This window comes from Xiphophorus couchianus, chromosome 18, assembly GCF_001444195.1.
Source record: "Xiphophorus couchianus chromosome 18, X_couchianus-1.0, whole genome shotgun sequence".
NCBI classification, from domain to species: Eukaryota; Metazoa; Chordata; class Actinopteri; order Cyprinodontiformes; family Poeciliidae; genus Xiphophorus; species Xiphophorus couchianus.
The window spans coordinates 23,180,206-23,208,143 of NC_040245.1; the positions used below are offsets into that span (position 1 = coordinate 23,180,206).

Consider the following 27,938-nt stretch of genomic DNA (forward strand, 5'->3'; position numbering starts at 1 on the left):
CTCCAGCTGGTCGGAGTTGATGAGAAGATGGATGAAGCTCCATGCGAGGCTGACCTATCAGAGGCTAAAAAAAAGCCTCAAGATGATGTTGAAATGCTGTGAAATCCTTTAAATCAAAGCGTATTCAAATGGCCTAGTCGAAATTCAGACTTTAAATCAAGTTAGGAATTTAAAGAAGAACTTGAAAAATTGATCCTCATGGATGCTCTCCATCCATTCTGGCTGAGCTTGAGAAGAAACTCAAATACTGCTGTTTGTTGTTGTGACTTTTGTTTTTTTCTCTCTTTCTTCTAAAGGCAGACTTCTGGGATATTGTCTTGTATTATTTCTCTGTCTTCCAATCTTATCTCCTTCTTTCTCCTTTTGTCCACATTTCTTCCTTTCCTTCCCCCCCTCCCCCCTCCTCAGTGTTCATTACATTTCCAATAAACCGAAAGATTTCGAGTAGTTTGAAAGCAGAGCATCACGGTTTGAAAGCTGTAGCGCTCCACTCGTGAAAGTTAATCTCACCGGTGTGCCTCACCGTGACGCTCAGACAACACTGCCGGATTGGACACGTTCAAAACAACAAAAAATAAAAGAAACAAACAAACATATATTCAGGTTTGTGGAAATTTCTAGGGGCGCGACATCCTTAAACGTGACATCCTGTGTCGAACCGCGCCTAAGCTCTAGGGATTGCTGTGCCAGCCGCTTTTATTCTGAAAGTCTCCTCCGGAAGTGGTGTGTGTGTGTGTGTGTGTGTGTGGGTGTGTGTGTGTGTGTGTGTGTGTTGTTTTAGCTCCTGCTGGTTTTCTGGCTCTGTGGAGCAATAGAGCCCGGTGTTGAGCAGCAGCTGCAGCTCAGTGCAGAGATGGAGGACGAGCTGGCCGCCGCTCAGCTCCTGTAAACCGGACAGGAGAGCGTCGGACGAGCCGGTGGGGAGAGGAGGGGCGGGGATGGGGGCAGACTAACCATGGCTGATACCACCGACTGAACATCCTCACTGGAAAACACCGGGATCGCCTCGGAGATCCTATGAAAGCGTGTTGAGGTGAGTGCTGCTGCTGCTGCTGCGTTTGGACCTGGTTTTATTCATCCCGACACCTTCTTTATCTCCCGACGAGAGAACCGCGCTCTGCTTTCTGAAGGACAACAATAATAACAATGCTGATGGTAAAAATGCAGGATTCGTGAATAATCTGCTTGTTTGTTGCACCCGCTTCGTCCAGCGTCCGCGGTAGGAAACCTGCGGGAAGATTCGGGTTCGGATGGCAGGGAAGCGAGTGCCATGGGCCAGAGCAGAGCAGAGCAGGGGGGTGAGGACCGATGGGGGGAGAGTGCGCATCGGGCTCTGCATGGCATTAAACAGCGAGAGGGAGAGGAGGGGGTCATGGTGTAAAAAGAGAAACAGGGGCTTCTCCGATAATCCACTTAGGAGGCTTAATTGAAGGAGCACGGTGTGGTCCGGTCCGGTCCGGCCTGGTGGGATGTTCTGTGCAGCAGAGCCCCGCTCCGGATGATCCGCAGTCATTTGTTCGGGCTCCCATTCATCCGGACCGGGAGCTGTCAGCCATTCAGCAGGAGGCTGCCGCCGACTCCCATTCATGAAGCCAAGCAGCGCGCAGGCTGCACACCGACCCACTGTGGGCTTTAAATAGGCCCGCAGCGGCCCTGTTTCAGGCCTGCTATTGACTTTCTCTCGTGTGTCAGCAGACAGACAGTTAATATGAAGCCCTAATGTGTCTGATTCTCTCCATGACCGAGGAGGCCCCTGCTGGCTGGGAGGCGTTTACAGGCCGGTCAGCTGGAGGGATCCGGTTCCGTGGTCTGAAGCGTTTGCGTCGTTGCTCTCTGGAAATCGGGGCGTGTGGGATCTGGAGGGGGATTCAAGTGAAACTTGTCCAGTTTGTGTAAGAGCGCTGTCACCACGGGGGAACCATCACTCGGTTTGACTAATTTCAATGTGAGGTTGGTTATTCTAAGCTGAAAATACGAGTTTTATGATGGGTGTCCTGAAGATACCTGCTGACCTTTGCCCCCTGGTTCCCACAGAGAGCGATGTTCACCTAAAGACTGATCCCGAATTTTACAATCAATACCTGGATAACACCGATCCATCCTGACATGTGTTTATAGCCTTGTGTTTATATATCTTTAGAAGCATCTTTTTGCACATTCAAAAAAAAAAAAAATCACACTAATCACATTAATAATACTTTTAAACGGCTCATCCTGTCATCCTTCGCTCAGAACCACGAGGTTAAAAACCCAAAAGAACTCAAATGAAAGACATCCAAGCTTTTGTGTTACACAAAATCTTTGGTTAGTTTACAGCGCGTCCTTCCATTTCATTGTTAAAAATGATACCATTCTGTGTTTTTACATTTTATTTATAATCCAAGACATTATTCACTTAGAACCCCTGGATCTTATTATAGGAGCAGCTGCTCTTTGCTTGTTAACCAGCAGGCAGGTGTTATGCTAACATGTAGCCTTGTGGTTTTGACATTAAGCAATGGAGGAAATCTATTTGTTTAAGAACGTGTTTGGATATTTGTTGCTCTAAATTCACTAAAAACACGACGAGAAAAATCACTTGATTTTGCTTTGATTTGACACGTAACCACAGCAACGACTCCTAACAGACCTGATGAGACGCTACGGCTATGATCAAATAAGAAGCTTCAAAACTACTGGATAAAATCAAATTTACTCCTCCTTGAATTATCTCATCACACGTTATTAGATATTGACGTATACTGCTAACAGAAGCGTAATGTTCGAATACATTTTTGTTTTGCAAACACCTAAAATTTCAGCTATTTCAAAGTTTCCTTTGGACTTCATCTGCTTTTCACCCGTTTTCTGTCCAACATCAGACCACAGCGACATATTTTGTAGCTTGTTGTTTAATTAATGAAGCAAACCGACAAGTAGAGGATACAAGACATAATTTCATACCAGCTGCACCTGTTGTTTCAAGTTCATCTTATTTTATTTTGTATCTGTAAACAGACCTAGCTAGCTTCTGTTTATTTGTCCTTTAACTTAAGCATTTTAATCATCTGTGGCAATAAATAACCTCAGAAATGGCTCAAATGTGAATTGTAATGCATTTAAAATTAACACTATTTTCTGAAGTTTTTACTTCTACTCATTGTTCTGATGTCTGTTTGAACCAGATAACAAAATATGGGAAATGCAATTCTGATCCCTGACGGACATCCTTTAATGGAGTCATGTAAACGTCTGCTTTACAGTAGAGAGGAGGATTTTATTAAAGAAAATATATCAAATTAGCATAAAAAAAGAAGAAGCTGGAACAGAAGTAAAAAATAACACTGGAAGTAAAGCGACACGAATGAAATATGAGTCTTAAACTGAATCTTCATGAAAGTGACTTCTAGAGTAAAGGGGCTAAACTTGTGAAGGTTTAGTTCATAGCGTGTTTTTTTGGAGACAGATCATTTTGATCACTTTACCTCACAGTCCCAGTTTTGACATGCAGACAAAAATGTGAAGGTAGATGCGTTCCCACACAAAACCTTTGCAGCTTAGCTATGGAAATTATGTCACTGGACTTTCAGTATCAATCCTGGGTCAATCTGTTCCGACTTTAAGAAGGTCTTGTGCCATTTGAGGTGCGTAAAAGAGTGGAAAAATGAGCGAAAATGTCCACAACGCAGATACGAGTTGGTCCTGTGAGAGATCGCTAAATTTCACACTCCAAAGAGACCCGGAACCTGACGGATCCATCATCCCTCAGTTCAGGGACGTCAAACTAATTTTCGGTTTGGGCCAAATCAAGATCATGAATGCTCTTAAAGGGCCGGTTGTGTCAGAATGTATTGATGAAACCAGTTCACAAACTGATAAAATATCAACATTTAAAATTAAATAATACTTTTGAACATCTTTTCAGTCCTTCAAGGATTTTGTGATGCTTTTTGTGATTTCTTTTATTTATTTATTTTGCAGTAAAAGTCAAAGTGTTGGTGGTACTAATTTGCGATATTTGTGCTTATTTATCTTGGTACGTGTGACTTTTTATTACTCACTGTGTAGATCATGGACTATAATCTGACATCAATTAAGGCTGAGGGAGCGGATTAGTACAAGTAAGAAAGTTTTTGAGAGAAATCTGCAATAAACTCCCAATTGCATATTAATGCAAAAAAAAAAGAAGAAAAGAGCAGAGATTTGTTGATTTTGCGTGAATTTCCACGATAACTTGGCAGGAAACGGATAAAAACTGCATTGATTTGATTGACAACATAATATTTAAGCACAACTAGTGTTTAGTCTAGCATCCAGAGGGATGCTAGACACATAAAGAGGTATGGCGGGCTGGATTTGGCCCACGGGCCTTGAGTTTGACACATGTGCCTCAGTAGATTATCCACTGTATGCCATGTTATTGAAACCTCCATGTTGCTGCTAAAATCTGTCAAATTGTTTCTGCTTTGTCATTTTTCCCCATGTTCACAGTTGCACCTTTGTAGCAGGCCGCTTGTAACAAACGCACAAAGATCCAGTTACTGATTGGTTGCAGATGCAAAACCAGTTCATCCCTGAGCGATTCACGTGGGAAGGGTAAAGCATATGCACTTAAAAAAAACAAACAAAAATAAGTTGAAATCCTCTAAAAAGCCTCAAGAAACATGGATGCACTCTACTTAAAAATATCACAAGTGAAACATTTTGTCAACAAAAAATGTTAAAATGCTGGATAAACCAAGACAAGAGGGGATGTCACACAAAGCGACTGAACCGACTTCCTGTTGCTGTTTTCTACATTAGCCAAATTGAATCCCGGTTAGTGAAACATAAAGGGGGTTCTGGAGCGTTTCTCTGTTTCCGCCCGGCTCTGCGAGAGGCCCGTGGTCGTCTGCGAAATCAGTTAGACCTGGTGGGTGAGAGACAGGAAATACAAGTCAGCGGTGCAATGTGCATCTCCCACGCAGTTCGTCCTTTATCGCCGGCTGCCATATGGATGCCTGAGCTCACTCCACGCTTACATCGTCAAACCTCGCCAGAGAAAGGGAGAGAGAGGGAGACGACGGTCTGGCTGGAGAGGCTAATTAATGTGTTTAATATGTGTGTGGTGAGGCTCTGCTCTCCACGTTATTGGAAGAGGACGGAAATCCCTCTCTGCCCCCATCGCAGGTGAACCGGAAAAGCACTTAGGTAATTTGGTGCAGGGAAAATCTGCCTGTCCTCATCATGTCTGGATTCTTATCTGCGGCCTGCAGTAACATACTGTAAACACGCCCATGGTCTCCTGCACAGAGACAGTGGCTGCATGCAGCGGGGTGTATCAGTGTCTGGATCGGGGCTGGATCCCATTCATGATGTCCGTCTGTGTGCCAGAGGGAGGGGGGAAAAAAACGAAAAAGAAAAATCCTCCGTTTGTCTGCATGTGTTTCTGATGGTGCGACTCTCCCGCGCGACGTTCTGGCTCATTGTGGAGAGACGAGGTTATCGGCGATCAGGTTAAAGGTCACCGAGCGACCGCTTTGAAGGCAGCAGATCTAAAACTTTATCTCAGCTGACCCCCATTTCTGCTTTTCTTCTTGCTGCCACATTTAACCCCTCCTGTGCCGTCTCGTCATGACTCCTGTCTTTGATCACCCACTCATGGGGATTGCTGTCGTTCCTACATTCAGATGAAGGACTGACCAATGCTTTGTGAAATGTCCAAAATTTGAGATGATGTTCTAAAACCTGACTTGTCTGTTGTGATTCTTGCTCTGTATGATGGTATGATTTGTTCCCTAATGACGTCTGAGATTAAATTGCACATACATTGTTTATTAAAGAAGACCTCCGAATGTAGTTGCACTGAATTTTCTTTTGGGGTTTCCGAATAAAGAATGAATATCAAACCACAGTTCCCACAATTCTTATCTTTAAAACATGTCGGAAACCACGTGCTGTTGTCGCAAACATTCACTACTTTGTGTTGTCCTATAACTTAAAATCAAATGTAAAAAAAAAAGTAAGTTGTCGTTGCAATATGGCCGTGAAACCAGGCAGTTTTCCATTCTGTCATCGATTTATGTTAACGTTGCCGCCAATGACGTCTGAAAAACAAGACTAAATTTATTTTTCTTATAGACTTTTTAGAAGCAAGTCTGTTAGAATAATCAGGATAAGAAAGTGTGCATCTTTTCTACTACATAGCTACTCTATAAAGGTTTCATATCAGATCCTCTTATGCAATGAAATTGTTTACCTCCAGGGAGCCAGGTTTGAAAAAAAATATGGGGATGCACGATATATCAGCACCAAATATATATGATTCATAATATATATAATATCACCAAAAAGTTTCCTTTGCCCAACCACACCACATTTCATGCATCCTTTACAACTATTATCTTTCATTGTTAAACATTGTCGTCTCTCTTATCTTATTAGATCTGTTGAACAATATACTTTAGATGTGTTAGCAGAGTCACCCTTCAGCACAGCGTTCAACGTGACAACATGAGACTCGCACAGGTTATGGCTTTCGTGTTGAACCCTCTTTGCATGAAGGACACACCTTTTATTGTACACGAGTGTTTTCAATTAGACGGGTCACGTGATGTGACTCACAATAATCCAATAATGATAAAAACAACAACAAATGAGAGCACAAAAACATTCATACTGTCAACAAGATGCAAATGAGCATCAAAAGTATGAATTGATCGTAGATCATAGAGATAAAACTGGAGATTTATGTGGTGGTTTGTAGCAGGTCGATACAGTTAGGCTGGCTATTTTACCTAATTGTATCGACAGTTAGGTACAGTTAGGTATAAGACGCCACCACTAGGTGGCGTCTTGCTAGTGTGATAACAAACGTAACGTCATGCTTGACGAGATGTTTGTCTCTCCCCCAGTCAACGGGCTGTTTTGTGGGACACCATTAGCTCCGCTGTAGCCGATAAACTGGAAACCGATAAACTACCGTACTGAACCGCACCGCCCCGTGGAAACGAGGCCATAATGTCTTTAGCAGCAAAGCTTGTCAGTAGTTTGGTCTTCTAAGGCTCCTTTAAAACTTCCAACCAAAATGCCCATTGGTCTTTTGTTCTCCATTGTCTAAATCTACTTTTAACAGATTTGTTTTATTACAGCGATTAACAGCATGTCATACGGTGGCGCGTGCCTAGTTATTTACACCTGTGCTAGGCTTTTAGTTAACGCGACTATTACGGTGTTGGAGATGTTGTACGTCGCTGTGCTGCACTGCGCGTGCTCCGAGGTCGCGTGTCGTGCTGTGACTCGGGCTAATCTTGGAAAACGCTGCTAGGCCTGAACTCCCCGAGGTGAGAGCGCAACGTCACCAATCACCCTCATCAGCCAATCACAGAGGGAGTTCTGCAGGCACGAGGCGGCGCGCAGCATGGACTACATAGGCGACTCTGTGACTGCACGCGCGCACTGTTCACCTCTGCAAAGGTGCCGAGCTTCAGCAACACACACCTGCGCGCATCTCCTACGCGTGACGGAGGCCGAGTCGTCTTCAGTGTTCCCGCAGGAGCCTGCAGCATGGTCGTTTCTCTCGTGTTCTCGCATAGGGAACGGTGGTTGTACGATGTGTTTTGCGGGCTTCAGCTGATCGCTGTCCCTGCGCGGCGATGTCTCTCTCCTCTCCTCCCCACTCAGTTTTCTGTTGCAGACACGACTCCCGACTATCTGACAGAGATATCTGCCCCACTCCCCTGGGTGAAAAACGAGGAGGAAGAGGCTCGGCAGTGGTAGATTGTTACAACAGATAGGCGATTTATGCAGGAAGACGGGAGGGTTTCTGAGGCCTGAAGGTTGGACCGCGTACACCTTCAGCCTCCCCACGACTCGCCTTCAGTTTGCCCTTTTCTCTCCCCCTCTTTGGTTTTGGTCCAGTGGAGCTGAAAAACTCTGAAGGGATTCGTGTTGATGTGGGGAATCTCCGCTGCCTCTCGTCCTGGAGTGTGTCTGCTTTTCTTTACGCTCCCCTCGTCTCCTACACCTTCACAAACTCACTGATTGTTTTAGCAGCTGGGTTTAAACATCGTCCCTCGTCTTTACACGTGGAAACCCCCCCACCTTACTCTCATTTCTAAACATGTTAATATCACTGGGAGCGGGCAATATACCAGCATTAAATTGTGCAGCGTCACAATTTGTTGCCAATCTGCCAAAACAGCGTTATCGTCTCCAGAGCTCGTTCTACGCATTGATGCTCTATGTTTTAATTGTTCTCTTTTAATAGGGATGAGATGGCTGCTTGTTTTAATTATTTCCTGTGTAAAAATTTGTGATAGTCATTACTTAAAACCAGCCTCTTAGACATATTACCACAGATGTAAACAGAAGGAAGTGAAAGTTTACTGAGGATATTTAAAAAATAAAAGACCACAATTTTTGAGTTCACACCTGCACAAGCATGACCAACCTTTGTTTTTGTCCTTGCTACATCAAGAATGAAACGACAAGAGTAATCCTCGTGCTAACCTGGCGGCGTTTGTTCCAGAACCTCCATCTACTCAGCCTGGTAAAAAAACAAACCTATTTTCTACGCTATGCTTCGTGCAGACCGAGTATGTCTGCTTTTCTTTACTATTGAGACTCGATTGCTAGCTGGAGGCCTGGACTGAACTCTGTTGAGGTTTGAAATGAATGGAACTGATTTTACCCGACTGCTAACGTTTGGATGTGACGTATATAACACACCAGCTCAATGAAGCTTACCAGAAATTGCGTTGTAAACACAGCATACTTCCACCAGAGCCGTGGGTCTCTGCAGCTCCTCCAATGATGGCTCTATCAGATCTATTTCACCGAATGCTTAAAAGATGACCAAACGTTCTGGATGTTTTGTCCAACCACATTTCTTCCTCAGAGGCGACGGTTCCCTGCTATCCTCCCATTTTTTAATAATGTGACAGACAGATCTCAACCCAATTTGTAGTAGTTTCTTCAGATTTTGCTTCTGCTTCATGCATTAATGATTCGGCCCTTCTTACACAGCAAACATCTTTTACAGAAATGCAGGATTCATCCTCAGACATGGTTGTTTAGAGTATTGAGAAGCTGCTTATTGCATCAGTTGATGTTAAATAACTTGTTGCCTGCTGAAAAATAACAGCCCATGCAGAAACAATCCAATAGGAGGCTCACATCTACAGCTCTGCAAAAAGTTAAGAGCCCATTGCACTGAACCCCACTGAAAACCTCCTGGTTCTTCCACCAAATATTGATTTCTGAACTCTCCCTGAGTTAAAACATTGGTATTGTTGTTTCTAAATGAACATGAACTTGTTTTCTTTGCCTTGTTTGAGGTCTGAAAGCTCTGCATCGTTTTCGTTGTTTTGACCATTTCTCATTTTCTGCAAATAAATATTAAACTTTTGCTTGGAGTTTCAGAGACATGTTGTTAGTAGTTCATAAAATAAAATAAAAAACTAAGTTCATTTTACTCAAACATAGACCTATAAAAAATAAAATCAGAGAAAATGATCATTTTAAGTTGTCTCTTAATTTTTTGTGTATATACTTTGTTAAATCCAGATTACAACTTTTTGTTTTTCTTTGGACAGGAAGCCTGCGTGAGTTACTGTACAAACTACCTCTGAAGGAAACTGGACTTTATTTAGGGGTGTCTAAGTACTGAGTACAACAAAAGGCACAATTTTCTCCCATTTTTGTTCTGAAAACCCATCTATAATTTTACCTTTGTGCACAGTTGTGCATTATTGTGTGTTGGTCTATTACCCAAAATCCTAATAAAACACGTCTTGTGGCAGTAACATGTGGAAAAGTGGACCCAGAAGCCACCTCTCTCTCCACCTCCATCCCTCCTGCTCCTCTTCCTCCTGCCTTCTTTGTCATCATTTTTCCTCCAGATGCCAGTTTGCCTCCTCAGTAGTCTGCTGAGCCCCAGAAAACCATAATGCTGTCCACTTCCTCCAGAGCCTTACAGCTTTAGTTTCATGCTGACTCAATGACTGTGCGTGTGTTGTGGGTGTGTGGGGGTGTGTGTGAGAGTGAGAGAGAGAGAGACAGTGGACGGTTCAATATCCTTGAACGAGGAAGGGCAGGAGTTTCAGAAGCACCTCGTCGTGTGCTGGGTTTTTCTGCTGAATGGGTGGAAAGTTGGCCGAGTGCAGGTTTTTAAATAGCTGAATGGGTATTGACCTGCTCCCCAGCATCAGCAGCACACACACACACACACACACCCACACACACACCCCAACATTCACTCTCACCAGCTAGGGAGGGGGGTGATTATTACTGCATGATGATTAGCAGTTTGGCTCACAAAGCTTGTGTGGCCTGAGGGTATGAATACATGGAGCATTTAATGAATGAGTTCATCAATTCCTGAATGAGAAGAAAACTATCTTTCTCTGTTTAGGTATTAATCCCAAAATGAAAAGCATTTTGTTCCCTTCCGTCTCTCCCTCTGTGTGTGTGTGAAACCTATTGGGATGGGATTGTGTAACCTGATGACTGATAATGTAACTGCTTCTATTTCTGGACCTCGTGTCATGATTCAAGCTTCAGGGCGCAAAATAAGAGGAAACGTGTGAGCGGCTCACTCATGTGGCTTCACCGCCCAGCCAGCCGGAGCAAGCGGCCTTTGAAATCACGTCGCAGCGGCTAAATGTGATTCACTCAAACAATCTACGGTCACGGGAGGAAAACCGAGTTTCCACGCGTGTCAGAAAAGTCTTGAGGGGAAAACTAAGTAGACTCCAAGATGCAGATTTGTCTGTCAAGTTGTTGTATTTTTGGGTAAACAGTACAGAGAATAAGGGATTAGTAATTGCACATTTGGCACATAAACAATATCTATCATATTGTTGTGTAAGAATTCTGACCCACTTCTTACATCAATGCTCTAGTAATCACTAAGTTTTTTTTATTAGGGCTGCATAATATATCATTATTGAAATATCAGTATGTGTAAAATTAATAAGGGAAGCTTGGAAAGCAGAAACTGAGGGCTGATATATTTCGAGGGTTGTGAAAACACATTCTGCATGTCAATAAGACATTCAGCCAGTCTCACACAAAAAGGCTGTAACCCGACTTATAATTTTGTTGAGTCGTCTGTCTCATAACAAAGATGTCATTTGCCAGAGTTGTAAATACATATGGCACATAAAGCGGTTTTGTTTGTTATTCAAAAGTATAAAAATCAGTATATTAACTGTAAAATTCACCTTAGAAGCCTCAAGTAAAGTGGACTCCTTCCTATTTGCGGGTCAGTTTTTATGCATCCACATATTTGCCGTATGTTTTGTAGAGCGTAGGAACTATTTCAAAAAATAAAACTCAACTTGGAAAGCTGAAACACTGAGACACAACGCTACCTGACGCTGGCGTTTCCAAAGCAACCAAACCAGGATTGCGATTTATTTTCCTCGACACTGATTGGCTGAAGTGAGGATAAGGAAGACTGTGAATCCCAGCGTCTTTGGAAATGCTGGTGCACTGTGTGTAGTAACGCATGTTAAGATTAGCTGTGTGAACCATTAAAATAGGCAGTTAAAATCATTTTTAGAGAGGATCTCAAGTGTTTCTGGATTTCAGTGTTTAGTGGGTGGCCAACCCTGTGAAAACTGGGGGTCCACTCTGTTGAAGCTGTCATCAATACTCAAATATGTTTGTCATTTGTTTGCAAACCTTATCCTAAAGTCATAATCCTACAGCAATAATAAAGCTAAGATGAAGTGAAGAAGAGAAGCCTCATTTTCCTGAGACTAAGTCGATCTGAGAAAATATTTCCTTTGTTGTTGTTCTGTCATCTCACTAATTTCCTGTCCTTTAAAGCATCTGAAACTTTGGCTCCAGGTCTCAGCGTCCAGCTACTTTTGAGCTTAGAAATGGATCCTCAAAGAGCTGGAAGCGCTCTCGTTTGCTTTCTCCTCCTCCGATCCGGTCTGTTGTTTTTATCCCATCTTGTAATCTCGGGGAGAAAAAAACAAAAACAAAAGAGAGACTGGCGTTGTCATTATAAAGACATTATGTTTAATCTATTAAAACCCTCAATCAGCCCTGGAACTCCCGCAGAAGCATCATGAGGAGAAGTCCCTGGAACGATGCGTTTGTTTTCAGAGTTCAAACAGCTCAGATAATCTGATCTCTCTGTCCGGCCGCCCCGCCGCGCGTTTCCCCCTTCCTGTCCGCTCACGCCACATCTCCCTCTTATGCGTGTGATTCAGGGGGAATAATCAAAACCAACATGCGTCGGATCGTTTGGCACCGTAGGATGACGCTGCGTTAGGCGCTGATGTGCAGCTGTAGAGAGAGGGGGAAGATGGAGGATGGGTTGTGTGCGGATGTCTGAGTGGATGCTGCCGCTGACATGGCGTCATTGTGGCTTTGTGTTAGATTCCCAGTGTAGCGAAAAGTTTAGTCCACGATGTGATGCGATTTGGCAGAGCTGCAGCCCGGAAGGAGAAGAAGCTGATTCACGCGAACCAGCATGTTAGGGAAGAAACAGTGGATGTCAGCAACTTTTGTCTTGAAGTTTTAAAAAAATAAAATAAAAACAAGCACTGGAGAGGACATAATGATGCAAGTCATAAACTGGAACTGATGGATGTTTTTGGATCAGAACCCTCTGAATCTCTGTGGTTTCACTGAGTCTCCTGTTGGACTGATGGGAAACCTGACGAGGGCGTGTTCAACACATTATTATTCCCCTTCCAAGATGGCCAGATTTTTAATAACAATGTTTTTGCTTTTTTTTTTTTTCTCAGCATGAATTGAATTGGAAACATAAAAATGTCTTTAAAAATTGTCTGTGATCTACTTGAATCTAAATATCTTTTAACCGTGTTGTTTGTTTTGTTCTAAAATAAAATCCTAAAGGTCAGAACAGTCGAAACTTTACTAGGACAGTAACGTCCTTCAGAGGCATCAGTAAATAAAAGCCAACTAAAATAAAAGTGAAGTGTAAACTTTTCTATTTTACAAGACAGATTACAGAACTTTTTAAACTTGAAAATAGAAGTGTGCCACACGGCAAGGCATTCATTTTCTAAGATATATTCAAAATAAATTACAGTGATGTACAGATAGCTATTCGCTCAGACCTTTTGTGCTTCATCTTTATATCATCTAGTCATTTACTGTTTTTATTCATTTTTAAAGAAGCCTTCTCTGTTCGTTTTTGTATTCTTTATATTAGGGTTCAACATTTCCTAATTCAACATGTTCTATGAAAGATAAAATTAGATTCCTTAAAGTGATAAAACAGGGAAACGTCTCTGTATTAGCTTCTGGTTATCTGTTAGCGTTTAACTTTGTGTTTAAAAAGCTGTAGTACCTGTTGAAAATACAGTTTTCTCTCTAGACGCTTCCTCTATATGTTTAAAATCCTCAGTAATTCTGGCGTTTGCTAAATTAGAGTTCTCAACCCTCAGTAACAACTTCCACACCAAGTGATGTCAGCATGACCTGTTAAGAGCCCATGTTGTCTGAGTGGATGAGAGATTTCCTGCTTGCAAGCTTACCCATCAGAGGCAGCCAAGCACAAAAAGCATTTTCAGTGCATTTCTTATATTAATAAGATCTAACAGAGCACTAAAATACAGATTTTTGGTAATAGGGAGGTTCTGGGTTTGAATCCTGGGTTCTTTTGTGTGGAGTTAGCATCTTCACTGGGCGCCTTCTGGTTCGGGCATCTTCTCACTGTCCAAACAAACAAAAAAAGAAAACCCATCAAATAAACCAAGCAAATTTGAATTGTATTTTTCTGTATTTCTTATAAATATCATCTTGGTGATACATGCAAGCTGGCCCACAGTCTGCTCCATTCACACGTCTGCTTCTTCCTTTTGACACCATCTCACACGCAGGCTGTTCCCCAGCTGTTTTATGTGATCCAAGGCCAGCGTTTTCTCTTTCTTGTTTCTGTTTAATCCACACTGACAGACAGTCTCTCCCTCTTCTTCCTCCTCAGCCTCTCCTCGGTGGGTTGGCATGGCCCAGTGATGAACGGAGCGGTGCTGCCCGGTAGCCCGGAGCTTTCCTCCTCGTGTCCGCTGCCCGACTGGAGAGAGTTCTGCGAGCTCCACGCCAGAGCCTCGGCCGCCGACTTCGCCGACAAGTTCCAGCGCTTCTTGTCGGAGAACCCGTGCTATGACTCGCCCGGCGCCGATGCCAGCTTCTCGCAGCACTTCGCCAACCACTTTCTTGAGTGTTTCTCTGCGGCGCTGACCCAGGCCAAGGAGAAACGGGCGTCCTCTCCGGGGGAGGACGGCTGCAACGCGGCGACCAAGTACAGCATCGTTCCTTTCCTGGGAATCCAGGGTTGCCCGCTGACCTACGGCCACGACCTCTACCAGCGGCGCAAAGACACTGGGGCTTCGAGTGAGTCTCTGGACAGCATGGACAGTGGAGGCGGAGGGATGGACGGGGGAGGCGGTGGCGGCAGCACCTCCTCCAGGGGTTCGCAGAACCACAAGATGTCCGTTCTGGGACAGTCGCGCAGCTCAGAGGACGTGTCTGTCAGCCACCCAAAGGCTCGCTTCAAGAAAGGCTTCTCCCTGAGGAACATGAGTCTGTGTGTCGTGGACGGGGTGAAGGAGATGTGGCACAGACGGGCCTCCCCGGAGCCCGACGCCCCCTCGGGAGCCAGGAGGGCCAACGGGGCGGGAGGCGAGGCGGGAGGGAGCGAGAAGTGGTCCCAGAAGCTCAGGCTTCCCCGGAGTTCCCAGGGCCACAAGGCTGAGCTGCTGGAGATCCAGAGGGAGGGGGCGCTGAGGTACATGGTGGCCGACGACACGAACTGTGTGGGCGCCGCGCAGTGGCAGAAGTGCCGCCTGCTGCTCAGGAAGACCAAGCGGGAGGACGGTGGGGAAAAGTTCCTGCTAGAGTTCTACGTTCCTCCAAAGGTATGCTGATGTCGTGGGCACATTTTTCTAGTCAGTTTCTTGGTTCAGGTATATCATCTCAAAAAAAGGCGAGAACAATAAACCAGAAAAAGCAACTGCAAACACTTAGCCAACTTCAACAAGCTCATGCCAGAGAGAAACAATGATCGATTTTTAGTAGCTAAAGCGATGATGGTGAGTGACAGTCTGAACCAAGCAAAATTTTTAATAAAAAGAAGGAAGTATGAACATGATTATTTACACTTTTGTTCCCATGGTTCTGTTTTGTCTGTAAAGAGAGCTTTTTAATGGGGGAATGTACTAAAGTAAAGTAAAAAATAATGGCAACTGAATCATTATATCATGAGGTGCTACGCATAGCTAAAGCAACACCTACAACACCAGTGAAACATGAATGAAAATAGCATGAAGCAACTGCAAAAGGTTTACCGAAATAAGAGAGACAATATAGTTGAGTTGAGGTGCATGTTTATATTTTCTGTCTCACCTACTTTGAAAACTTCTGGCCTAAAGCATTTTATGGAAAACGTTTTATTTATTTATTTGGGTTTTATTTCGCTCAGAAGTCCTAAGAGACGAAGCGGCAGCAGCCAGTACAGTCTCTCCTTACTGGTATCTCCTTCATTGACCTTGACAAACACTAAAATCCATTTCAGATGATAAATCCACTGTAATCCACGAATCTTCTCCTCCTGGATCACTTCCTCCTTTCACATCACACAAGTCGATCCGTTGAGATCACGGTCCGCGTGCGCTTTCCCTGCGTATTCTACCATTACAGAACTGAAAGAGAGTGGCTTGCAACTTGTGGCGTTGCCCTGCTGGCGAGGTTTAAAAGGTTGAATTTACATCCATTTACATTTATTCAGTGCATAAGATAAAACCTAAGTTGTTGTGCTTAATCCGTAGCATGTTCCTATCTTCAGCAGATTCTCAGATTAGACTCACTCTTGGTGATCAGGTTTTGCCTCTGCTCTGTTCACCAACATCTTCTGCAGCCCCTCTTCCCTTTGCAATGTACCATAACGCATAAAACACACACATAGATTATGTCACCAAATGATGATCTGACTGTGAGGGAAAATCAAGATTCCATCATTTTCTTATTCTAGATGGGGTTTTTTTTACACGTTTTGTTTTACGGGGATGCCATACAGACAGCTTTAATATCATCAAATACCATTTATCTCTGTTTTGTGCATTTTTACTATCTTCAGGTTTAAGTGCACTGCAAAAACGCAAAATTTTACCAAGTTAGTTTCGACTTATTTGAAGTGTGCTAACTTAGAAGTAACTTTTTATCAAGATATAGGATCTTGTTTTAAGTCAATATTCCTTAAAATTGATGAAAAAGCAGTAGTTATATATGAAATAATCTGCCAGTGGAACAAGACATTTTATCTTATAATATAGGAAATATGTCTTGTTTCACAGGCAGATTATTTGACATATAACTAGTGATTTTTTTCACCAATATTAAGCAGTTATTGACTTAAATCAAACTAATATATCTTGCTGAAAAGTTACTTCTAGGTTAGTTTTGTCTTATTTCAAGTGTACCAAGATATTTAGACTAGAAGCTTGACCAAAAATACTTGGTAAGATTTGTGTTTTTGCAGTGTAGAAGAGCAAAAAAAAAAAAAAAATCAATGATGACAGTAAGCGGGAGCTGCAGTCCTTCCTGAATGCCGGATTAAAATTCAGCTATGCGATCCGGCGCTGCAGCGCGGGTCACAGCCACACGCTCCTGAGCATGTGTGCACCTTTCGCATTTGGCTGCATGGGATTTCCACATCGTTGCCCCGTGACCTTTAGTAGGCCAGGAGGCTGTGCGGCTGAGTGCGTGTAAATCTGCTGCTGTCCTTCGATCGTGGCTGGTGGGGACGTGGAAGCGGCTGCTTGGGGCAGCAGAGCGGTGAGGACAGGTGGGAAAAGGAGGGAGGCTGCAGAGACATCCAGAGGCGGCCTCATTGATTTTTATAAGGCAAGAGGATCTCAGAGTTTCTTTTTCATGTTCACATTGATTGCTTCCCCATCTTGGGCGAGCCAGGTGCCGGGACAAGCAGGAAAAAGGAACCAAAAATAGTTTAGAGGGTGACCTCACTCTCTGCCCAGCCAGCGAGAACCGCAAGAGGAACAAATAAAGAGGAATAATTTAGCTTCATGGTGTTAATCTGCCGCCTGGACGGCAGGTTCATTAAACACACACGTCTTTCATCACCACCGTCCCATTCACGTGTTACAAATCACAACAGCGGTCGCTCCGAAGTGCTGGAGAGATAAACTGACTCATGAAAGTCTCACTCGCGCCGAGTCCCCGGTTCCTGCCAGGGGTCATCAATCTGCCGGCTCCTCTGCAACGCAGCGCCGACGGTCTGCGTCATGATGCCGCACACTCTCACTCCGCTTCACAGCACACGTAGGAACACGACAGACAGAGACGGGTAGAGAATCGAACTGCTAATGACGCTGGCTGATTAGATTGCTGAATCCAGGAATATTAACGGAAAGTTAGGTGGAAGGAAAATCTGTTGGATAAATGCAGTCTTGAGGGCAAAGTCATTCAAGAGTAACACATTTTTACAAGAATATTAATTATTATAATAAAACAAATCCATCTTAAATATCTTCTAAAGTTTGAGATCATGTTTTGTAAGAGTTCTTAAAATTAAAACTTAAAGTTACCTAAATGTATTATTTGCATGCCACCCCACACTTTTTCATTCGTGGTGTCTTGATGTTTTTAGCACGATTGTTTCTTCTCTTATTGGACCAACTCTCACATAGATGAATAAAAAGTCATAAAATAAACTAGTATTGTGTCAGAACATCATAATTTATCCCTGAAGAATTTAGAAAAACATAAAAAACAAAACAAATTGTGACACCTCCATTACCAAACCTGTTGCAACTGTAAAAATCCCAGTAAAATCATCAGTTTTCTTCACGTGCGTTTCATAACTCAGGAAATAACTACGACAGCTGCTCCTACTTGCATGCAGTCAGAATAGCGATTAAAACATGAATGAAAAACACTTCATGCCCTCGGTTAAGTATGGTGGAGGATGTGTAACCCTGTGGGAAACCCCTGGAACCTTATAGAACTGCCTGATATCACAAACAGAGCAGAAACAAACCCCTGCATTTATCTTGCATTATTCCATGCAGTAACACATTAAAAACAGGTTGAGACCTTTTTGCTCATCTTTACCTCGGCCCATAAGAACCAGTGACACTTTTAAGGAGACGGTTCCCTTAGAGGCTGGTCTCACCCCAAACAGGGTAGTTTAATACAGGAAGTGATTTTTATTTATTTATTTTTTTTGACATTTGGTCCAGGAAATAAAAAAGGGAATTGTGGGTGTGGATGGCAGCCAGCTGCACAAGCAGATTGAGATGAGTGCAGCGTTACTCCAGACAGATCAGCTGATAAGCCGCTGCCAGACAATCGCTCAGCCTCCTCCTTGCTCCGTCTCCCCCTCCCAACACACACACGCAAATAAATGCGCACAAAATACACGCCATTTGCTGCCCTGAACATGCTCACGGACTCTGATTGAAGATTACCATGTGGCTCTGCAGAGGGCCTGCCGGGACCTGCCCTCCCCGTGTCGTCGCTCTGGTAAACTTGTCCTGTTGAATGTTTTATTTGTCAGCCTGCAGGAGAGATTGCTGGGATGAAGTGTGGGAAACCGGAAACGGAGGGAAAACGGACCGACTTGGCCCAGAGCAGAGTTTTTGCTCTTCCTTCTTCCTATCATTGGTTTAATTATATTTGCAGATGTGGCGCTCTAACTACCGGGTCCACGCTTTTACAGTCGACTTGTTTGAAAGGGAAAGCTTTTGTTTTTAAGAGAATTAAAACTGTAACTATGGGATCAAAGTTGTTTCTTTATATTTAGCTTCCAGGGATTCAGACTTTCTTTTCTTTGGTGTTTGGCTGCTGGTTCACTCATTTCTTGACTGTTTTCAGAGAAGCGTTTGTGTTTTCCTTCAACACCGAAGAGCTGGGAATTTCTTTTTTAAATTAATTTCCAGAAACTTTTGTTAGTGCCATTCGTCCATCAATCTATTTGTGCATCCATCCATCCATTAGGGACATTTATTGTGTCTTTTATAATTTATTGTGATAAATTTATTATCAAGATAAGAATTTTGATTGATTGCCACAATAACTTCCAGTTGATGGAGTTTAACCTGACCGTATTGTTGGTTTAGTTTAGTTTGCTGTGTGTAGTTCAGTGATACAAAACACACTTCGTCATGTGATTTGAGTCCTAAAGAGATGTATCGCATATGTGAATGTTGTAATATCTGCTTGTGGGATTTTAAAAAAAAGGATTATATAGTTAATATCGCCACTTTTTATTGTTATCACAATCGTAAAACTTTAAGTCCACAACCTCTACTGTCTGCCCGTCCATCCAAATCAACACTAGAGTAAACTGGAAACGGGTCCGACTTTTATTTAACTTCTTTCAGGCGAATCTAATTTTAGAAATTCTAAATCAGCAGCAAATTATTAAAAAAAAAAAAAATCTAGACTATCTTTATCTTGTTGTTAATTAGGCACGCAGAACAACGTGTGAGCTTTAACGAGTCCGTTTGTCTGTTGGGTTTTAGTGTTCAAAGCCTAAAGTGAGCATCCCTCTCTCAGCGATCGTGGAGGTGAGGACCACCATGCCGCTGGAGATGCCCGACAAGGACAACACTTTTGTTCTGAAGGTACACTCTGCCCAAGCTCCACGCTTACGCCAACCGAGTCGCTTAAAATGCCCCCAAAATGGGGAGAAATGCGGCAGCACAGAGGTGACTTTAAGCTGGAGAACAGGTCACTTGCAAAACAGGCAGAGCTGCGATATGATGCAGTGAACGGAGCTCAGTGTGTGACTGATGTTTTTGGCTGCTTTCACAGGTGGAGAATGGGGGGGAGTACATCCTGGAAACCATCGACTCTCTGCAGAAAAACTCCTGGGTTGCTGATATCCAGGACTGCATAGACCCCGGGTAAACTGGCAGATAAATATTTGTTGTTGACTGAAGACGGAGGGAGGAAGTGAGGGGAGAGGAGGGGAGCGGAGAGGGGAAAGGGAAACACACACAGTCATTAATCATCCAATTACTGGACTTTTTGACAGGCTGTTTGAGCAACAAACATGGACAGGTTTGTGCCGCTCAGTTTTTTTGGATTAGTTGGACGTTTGTCGGCACAGGTCCTTATGTAAACAGAAAGATTATTTGTTTTGGCGTTTGCAGGAAGTGGTGGCGCGCAGGACCCTGATAGGGTACGGCTAATGTTTGTTTGCTCCTGTGTATACGCTCTTGCGGTTGCTCTGACCTGCCTCCTTGTGTATAGAGACAGCGGCGATGACATCGAGCTGGCGTCATGTCCTCACGGTCAGGCCTCCAAAGACTGCTCCATGGTGGCCTCTTGCAGCTGCGAGCTGCTTTCCGAGGGTGAGCTGAGACTTCACTCTACGCTGCACTTTGAACAGTGTTTACATGCTTTGATGCTGGAAAAAAGGTCCTGATTTATATATACTTTTTTAGGTGTGTATCGTGCTCCAGAGAGGTCCTGTCCCACAGCATCAGATCATTACAGCGCCCCCTCAGTTCGATGCAGGGAGCCTCCCTTCACTCAGCACCCTTCACACATGCCTTTAGAGCGCTTCCTGCAGTCCGCAGAGGCCCAGAGCTCCAACGCTTCTGCAGGTAGCAGAACGCCGCTTTGCTTTTTCTCTCAGAAATATGGCCGACACTTGAAAATCTGTCACATTTCAACTGCAAACTTTATGTATTTTACTGGGATCTTATGTGACTGAGTAGGTTGGTTATTCCACTTGATTCTCATCTCCAGCTGTTTGGGCTTTCTCCCATTGAAATGGGTTCCTGTGGTGAATTTGATATATACCAGGGCAGTCAGCGAACAGATGAAGACGTGCATGATTGATGTTGATTTTCTGCGCTGTTTTAGTATTGTAGTCTGCCTGTAGATTTAGCAATGGCAGCGGAGGAAGTGAAAAAAGCCGTTCAGTCCGTCCAAATATCGAAATAACATTAACCATCTTGTTCAGCTCAGTACTTCTGAGCTGAAACAGAAGAGAAGAACTGTCTCTTCTCCACAGTAAGAATCTGTTCGTTTACAGCACAAACGATTTCTGGTAAGCTTTATAGCGTTAACCGAACGTTATCAATTGGGTAAAATTTAAAACCTAAACTGAGTTCTTGCCTCCAGGAAGCAATCATTTTGTTAAGGTTCCAGTTATGTCATACTCTTTCCATTTTTCAGTCAATGGATTAAACAGTTGTTTGTCAAAGATTGTTACAATGTTTTATAGTCTAACTGCCTAAAATATCTCTCCAAAGTTTGGCGGGCCGCCCTTTGGACACACCTGAACTAATATCTGTTCACCTATTACGTAGCTAAACCTATAAAATACAATTAATTTGTCAATGTGACATGACGAAAACATAACGTTTAATTGTTGGAACGCTTTTTCAAGAAACCATACAAAAAAAAAGAAACAACTAACTTGTGACATTGTTCAGGTGGTGGCGAAGGAACAAAGGAGCCAGAGGGCGATGCCAGTTTGGCAGGTTACCCATGGTTTCACGGTACTCTGTCTCGTGTTCGAGCGGCTCAGCTGGTGCTTGCAGGTGGGACCAGGAGCCACGGGCTCTTCGTGATTCGTCAGAGCGAGACGCGGCCGGGCGAGTACGTCCTCACCTTCAACTTCCAGGGCAAAGCCAAGGTGAGACCTTGTGAGGACAGGAGCACCTTAAAATGGTGGATTCTGTCATCTCTTTCAGGGTGTCTGTGCATTATTTAAAAGTCTTATATTCATTCATCTAAATTAAGACCTTAAAACAATTGAGTAAAGAAAATGTACGATGGCCTTATGTATGCTTACGACAAGTCTTACATTTTTTGCCGATGCAGGTTTTCTCTTACAGGGGTTTTGTATCAGACAAACGTTTGAGTCGCAGTGAGGCGTCGTCACTCACTGCTTCCTGTGTCTGGAGGCAGTTAAAGCCATCAGTAACAACTAGCCAGCTAGCTTGCTTTCTTGTATGTATCATGGGAAAGTATACACTTATTTGCATTCATCTTCGCTACTGGATCAATTCTGTTGCCGAACCATATGAGGTTGCAAACATTATGTGAAAAAAAAGCTCAACCCTACGAGGCTAAAGTTTGTCGAGAGCGATATGACGGGTCAGAAGTATAAAGCCTTGCTGCCAAGAGTCACAAAAAGACAACAGAAATTTCACTATTTTGGCCCCCTGAAAAAAAAATATATGTGCATTTCTCTTGTACATTTGTGTTGGGATGTAGGTCTTAAATTTCATTCATAATGTTCTTAAAAAGTCTTACATTTCAGTTGGTGAAACCTGAAAGCCTGTCCTGAAACTAGCAAAACCCTAATAATGTATTGTTTAATTAGGATAATTGACGTTAGGCATCCAGAATAACAGATTTAACCCAATACTTTTAGCCTCTGCAGCTGACAGCTAGCTAAGTTGTCATTTCCTAGGAAAGTCTCTGTAACATCAGAGCTCTTTGCTCTCTTATGTAACGTGATCCCAGGCCATCACATCCTGCCAGTCGGCGGTGCTGAGGAAGTGTCAGCTGCCATCATTTCCCCTGGTGTCAGCCTCGGGATGCTGTCACTCTTCTCCCGCAACAAGGCGCTTCTTAAGATAGTGTCCTCTGTCCGGGTTTCTGTGCATCAGCTGGCCCATTTTCTTTCCTTTTTCTTTTTTTTGTCTGATTTTAAAATCTTTTCTTTACCTTGGCAACGTTCTCTGTTCATTCTCTCTCTCTCTCTCTCTGCTCCCTGCAGCATTTACGTTTGTCCGTTAATGAGAACGGCCAGTGCCACGTCCACCACTTGTGGTTCCACACTGTGACGGACATGCTGAGACACTTCCATGCCCACCCGATTCCCCTGGAGTCCGGCGGATCGGCCGACATCACGTTACGCTCGTATGTGCAGGTTCAGCGAAGCTCCGCTGCAGGTATGTCGACACGCAGACTTGAGCAGGCCACATAGAGGGTCTTACAAAAGTCATCTTGTGTAGTCACAACCACATACTGAGGGAAATAATTGATTGCTTCCCACTTTTTGTACAAAATATAACCTAAATGGGGTATTTAGTAGTATTGTAGCTCCCTTAAAACAACAAAATAACTCCTTTTTAACTCTATGTGTTTAGTTAATGTCTGTACATTATACAGCTGTTAGGAAAAGGGCTCAGAGATTTACTGTAGAAAATTTGTGAATAAAAAGGATAGGGATAAAGTCAGCTGATCGGAAAAGGAGAACATTAAATAAAGCAAGGGCGATGTTTGTGGTCCTACTTAAAAATAATAAAAGTAATGTGTTGTTAGAGGGGACGGGGGAATTATGTAAAATCAGCTTTGAGCTTTACGTAATGTCGTAATGTTATTCCCTCATCAAAAACATAGCTGGAGTGTTGCTTTGATTCTTTCATGCATGTTTGAGAAATCCTCCAACCCAGCCATTCAGGAGTGCTTTAAAGATCTCACTCTGCTCCTCCAGACTAGTGGCAGCGGCACTTAGCAAACACCTGGCACAATATATGACCTTCTACTGAGTCTCCTATGAATGATCGTAAAAGGCATATTGAGAAGCATTGTTGTGGTGCTGAAGGCATCTCAGAAAGGACAGGATCTTCTTAAAGAGACAGAGACACAATTTCCAGGCGTCGCATTGTGAAGGTCAATTTCTTTTCTAGTCATGTTGTATATATGTAGCATTTTCATATCAAATGAAGGTAACAAAGTTACTTGATTGTGCTACAAAATGACACCATGAACTTGGAAAATGCACAATAGCTCCCCGTTTAAAGAAGACAAATACTTTTATAAGATTTTATTTTGTTGGTGAAAATTCCTTTAAAAAAAAAAAAAAGTACCCATATGCATCAACCATCTGGGCCAAACTAGCCAGACTCTCGACAACCCCGGTAAATATCAAGACATATTTTTTAGAATGACCCAGTCAAAGTCCCGACTTGATTTCTTGAAAATGGATGTTTATAGACTCTATACATTCAATCGGACTGAGTTTTTAGTGATTTTTGCACAGAAGAATTAATGAAAACTTTCACCTCTAGATTTGCAAAGCTGCTGAAGATGAACCTAAAAGACTTTGAACAAATTGAGTTCTAAAAATAATCTAGAGATTCATGTTTCTTTTTTTATTATTCTAAAAACGTATCGTTTCTCCTACACTCCATTTTTACGCTCTGCTTTGCATTGTAATTGCATAAAATCCGAGTAAAGCACATTGAAGCCTGTTCTTGTAGAGCTTTTGCATATTATCATGACCGTCGGTCGTCCTGAATAGCCACTGACTGTTTGGACCTTAATGTGATTTCAAATGACGTATATCAGCTAAAATCTCTTTAACCACCTAAATGCAATTCAGGAGGAACTTGCAGGTGGCTGCTCGTGTTGATGGATGGCAGATTTTGACCTTCCCTCATCCTACCGCCCTGCTTGGATAAATGCTCCCCCTCCCCTCTGTGCAGCAGAGTAAGGGGAGGGGAATTATACAGCTGAAGTTTTGCATGCAGGCCTGGACTCTGACTAGACCCCGACGGTCACAAAGAGGCCCTCTGTTTTTCCAAACGCGGGTCCTACACACACTCATCCACTCGCTCGCATGCAAATAAAGCGAGGGTTTCATTCGAGGTGTAAAAGGCCGTATTGATGCGCAGCTCAGGCATGTCTTTGGCCTCAGTGTTGTTGGTGTTCTTGCCCACTAAGAGAAGGGATAATAAAGGAGGCACACACTGCCTGTGTTTACATGCCGATTCATGAAGGAGCCTTTTACTCCCGACTTTCCAGGAGGACCAGCGAACAGCGACCAGAGTTGTTGTTTCGTTTCTACATACGTGTCCACTTTTTAAAACACTTTCTTTGTTCTGCCACAGATGCGACCGTGCCTCTGGTTTTCACTCCTCCTCGGGATGCGTCCTGCAGAACGGATCCCGTCCAGCCGGCCCTTCACCCGCCCGGAACTGCCGCTCCTGTGGGGCCTTCGTCCGACGGGCCCCTGTCCTCCAGCACCTCGTCCTCGCCCACTGCCCTACCATCCCTCTCCCGGAGCGACCCCGGAACAGGGCTGGGCGGCGGCGGCGGCCTGCAGAGCCGGAGCAACAGCTCCGAGCGCCTGTTGGAGGCGTCGAGCGGAGCGTCCGAGGATTACCACGACGCCGACGGGACCCGCAGGGCCCGCGCCGTGGAGAACCAGTACTCCTTCTACTAAGCAACCATCCTAAAAAAAAAACTAACAAAAAAAACGTTTGGCTTGTTTACGTCCTGAAAACACAAGGTGTCAAGGACAACTCCGCACATTTAAAGAAACAACAATAACAACAAAACCCTGATCCAAATCACTCCTCATTTCCTCGGCTTATTTTTGTTCCAGGGAAATTTCCTGTGAAGCAAATGATGCCAAAGGGCCTGTTCATGCTAACAAATTCCTCTTTTGGCTTGATATCAAGGACGTGGGTAACGGACACAGAACAAGAGGTTAAGATGCACAAAAAATTATAATAAATAGAAAAACTTGATGGTGTGGATGATTGCAGGCAGATTTAGTCTATTGGTTTCGATTCACTTCCTCTGTCCGTTTTCTGCTCGGCCTTACCCACAGTTCCTCAGGAGCGGAACCGGTGTCGCCGCCCTGCCAGAGGACTGAGAGTCTGAAATGACCCTGCAGAAACCCCCCGCCTCTCTCGCTCAGTTCCTCGGAGCATCCTGTTAATGTTTGTAAAGCTGCTTTGAATCTGTCCCGGATATCCTCGCTGTCCCCCGAGGATTTTCTCTTCAGAGTCCGGCTCCGGGTCTTTACACTAACACTGGGACAGCTAGCACATGTGTTTGTGTTAGCTGAGAGGTATTTTTCCTAAACCTGAACAGCCTGAGGGGCCTCGGTGCCTGACAGTTAGCCTGAACTCAGAACAGACTGAAGCAGGAGTCGTCGATTAACATCCCCTAAAAATGTGAGTTTAATCTCTGGTTAAAATCTACAATGCAAACGTATTCATAGCCCTGGATCTTTTCCACATTCGGTCAGAGGGATTTTATGTGTTAGATCAAAACAAAGTAAAGTAAGTTGTGAGATGAAAGGAAATTGATACATCTTTATTTAAATTTTTATAAATAAACATTTTAAAAATGTGTTTTACATTCAAGGTCTGCCCCCCTTTTACTCTGATAAACCTAAGAAAAAGTCCACTGTAGCCAACCGCCCTCAGTCCACCTGCATAAAACTTAATCTCATTTTAAGTCCAGCTGTTCTGCTGAGGCTCCACAGAACAGCTGGAGTACGTTACTGAACAAGAAGACCAAGAAACACATAGAACCTGGAACTTTAAATCAAGATTAGGCTATAAAACAATATTCCAAGTTTTCTACTGCACCACGATCCATGTAGTAGAAAGAGACAACGAAAGAGAACGAAATTAAACTTTTTGCCCAACATTATACATGATGATGCTGAACACATCATCCCCATGAGGAAACACAGTGGTAGCTGTGTCATGCTGTGGGACTTCTTTCCTTCAGCGGGGGCAGGGACATTGGTCAAAGATGATGTGTGTAGATAAATACAAGGCATTCGTGAATTTCACTCTGCTTTACAATCATGCACAACTCGGTGTTGATCTGTCACGTAAAACCCCAATTAAAATATACTAAAGTTTGTATTTTAGAGTGACAAGTTGTGGGAAAAGTTAGAGGGATATGGCTATTTTTGCAAGACCGGATGTTAAAAATGCCATCTGTAAAGGTTTTTGAAAGTTTCAGCGAGGTCACTACACCCAGACACAAGGTCAGGTGTTTGTTTTGCTAAAACGTTTGAGATAGTTTCTATGAACCGGACAGGACGGCTCCCGTGTTAGCGGGTTGTTACTCTGAATGTGTGGTAATGTATTAGAGTCCAGATATTTTTAATGGTGTGTGTGTGCGTGTGTGTGTGTGTGTGCTGCAGTGGTGTTTCTGAAACATGCTTTTCCGGGTTCCTCCGTCCTGGTGGCGGTTCCGTATTCACACTCATCACCATCAGTGGTAACCTATAGTTTAGATTCTCTGTTAACATAAGATTACTTTGAGGAATAAACAAAACCCAGCTTTATTTGGGGGAACTTGCAACATGTGTTTTTTTTCTTTTCAGGTGTGTATGTGTGTGTGTGTGGGCCTGCAGGGGTGTGTGTGTGTGTGTGTGTGTGTGTGTGAAAGGCAGCGTTGGGGACTGTTGTGTGTGCTCTGCAGGTAAGCTTGTGGGTATTGACTAGGACAAAGTGGTCAAGGTGGCCATGCTTGAATAGAAAGATGGGGTTTTGCTGTACGAACTGAGGTTTTATGCAAATTATTTCAAGAAAAAAACCTGATTTACGTTCATGGTATGTAACATTCAGTTTGAAAAACAACCTAATTTGGGTTATTTTGCAAATCCAGTATGGACAATAAAATTAACAAAGTTTATTGCGTCAGACAGGCAGTAGCGACGGGCCAGAAACAAACACTTTTTTTGGTTCAGTTTGCCAAAAAGACTATAAATGGCAAAAGTTTCATGTGAAAACTTTCTTAAAGAAAGAAAACCCCAAAATGCTACTTTTATTGGAAACACACAGTTAAGCGTGTCTTATCGAGTATGGCCACCGAGCCTGGAATGTGATTTCAGCGAACAGGTGAATGGAGCAGCTCATGTGCCAATAAGAATCCTATTTTTTGAAAGCCAGTTATTCCTTCACCCATGTAAATGACAAGTTTCCTATCGAGTCTTATTTATGTACAACCGGTTCTTCTTTATGACACAGTGGAAAGAGAAAAAACGCCCCGACCCGTCCCACATATCAGCGACCGCTCTTCTTTCTGCTCTACGTAACTCTCCCACAGCTGAACTTTCTGTTGTCTGACTGAGTTTTGAAGAGTCTGTGCAATTTTGTACAAAGTGATGTAATTGACATACTACTTTATATTTCTGTGAATAAAACGTGACTCTATTGGACGTGTTGTGCGGTTATTCAGACGCGAAC

General features: G+C 43.4%; 1 protein-coding gene across 2 annotated transcripts; it reads left to right on the top strand.

The window, feature by feature from the left end:
• Window positions 1-761: 761 nt before the first annotated feature.
• On the top strand, window positions 762-27,910 carry sh2b2 (SH2B adaptor protein 2). Of its 2 annotated transcripts, XR_003593116.1 has the most exons (10): window positions 762-1,033; window positions 13,931-14,864; window positions 19,488-19,589; window positions 19,780-19,871; window positions 20,221-20,321; window positions 20,415-20,576; window positions 21,414-21,616; window positions 22,709-22,883; window positions 24,828-26,869; window positions 27,104-27,910. XR_003593116.1 is itself a non-coding variant. In XM_027998854.1 (9 exons), exons 2-9 carry the CDS (start codon window positions 13,962-13,964, stop codon window positions 25,160-25,162), a joined length of 2,073 nt encoding a protein of 690 aa, XP_027854655.1. In that variant the 5' UTR covers window positions 762-1,033; window positions 13,931-13,961; the 3' UTR covers window positions 25,163-27,910. The 2 variants fall into 2 exon arrangements, 1 of the variants encoding a protein (XP_027854655.1); XM_027998854.1 differs by having other exon boundaries at window positions 24,828-27,910.
• Window positions 27,911-27,938: the final 28 nt, after the last annotated feature.

What these genes read in the sequence shown, in the direction of transcription:
- sh2b2 (XM_027998854.1), top strand. Translation starts at nt 13,962, where the DNA reads ATGAACGGAGCGGTGCTGCCCGGTAGCCCGGAGCTTTCCTCCTCGTGT. An exon ending in CAGGACTGCATAGACCCCGG is followed by an intron (nt 19,872 to 20,220) that starts GTAAACTGGCAG and finishes CCTTGTGTATAG; the next exon opens with AGACAGCGGCGATGACATCG. An exon ending in CTGCGAGCTGCTTTCCGAGG is followed by an intron (nt 20,322 to 20,414) that starts GTGAGCTGAGAC and finishes ATACTTTTTTAG; the next exon opens with GTGTGTATCGTGCTCCAGAG.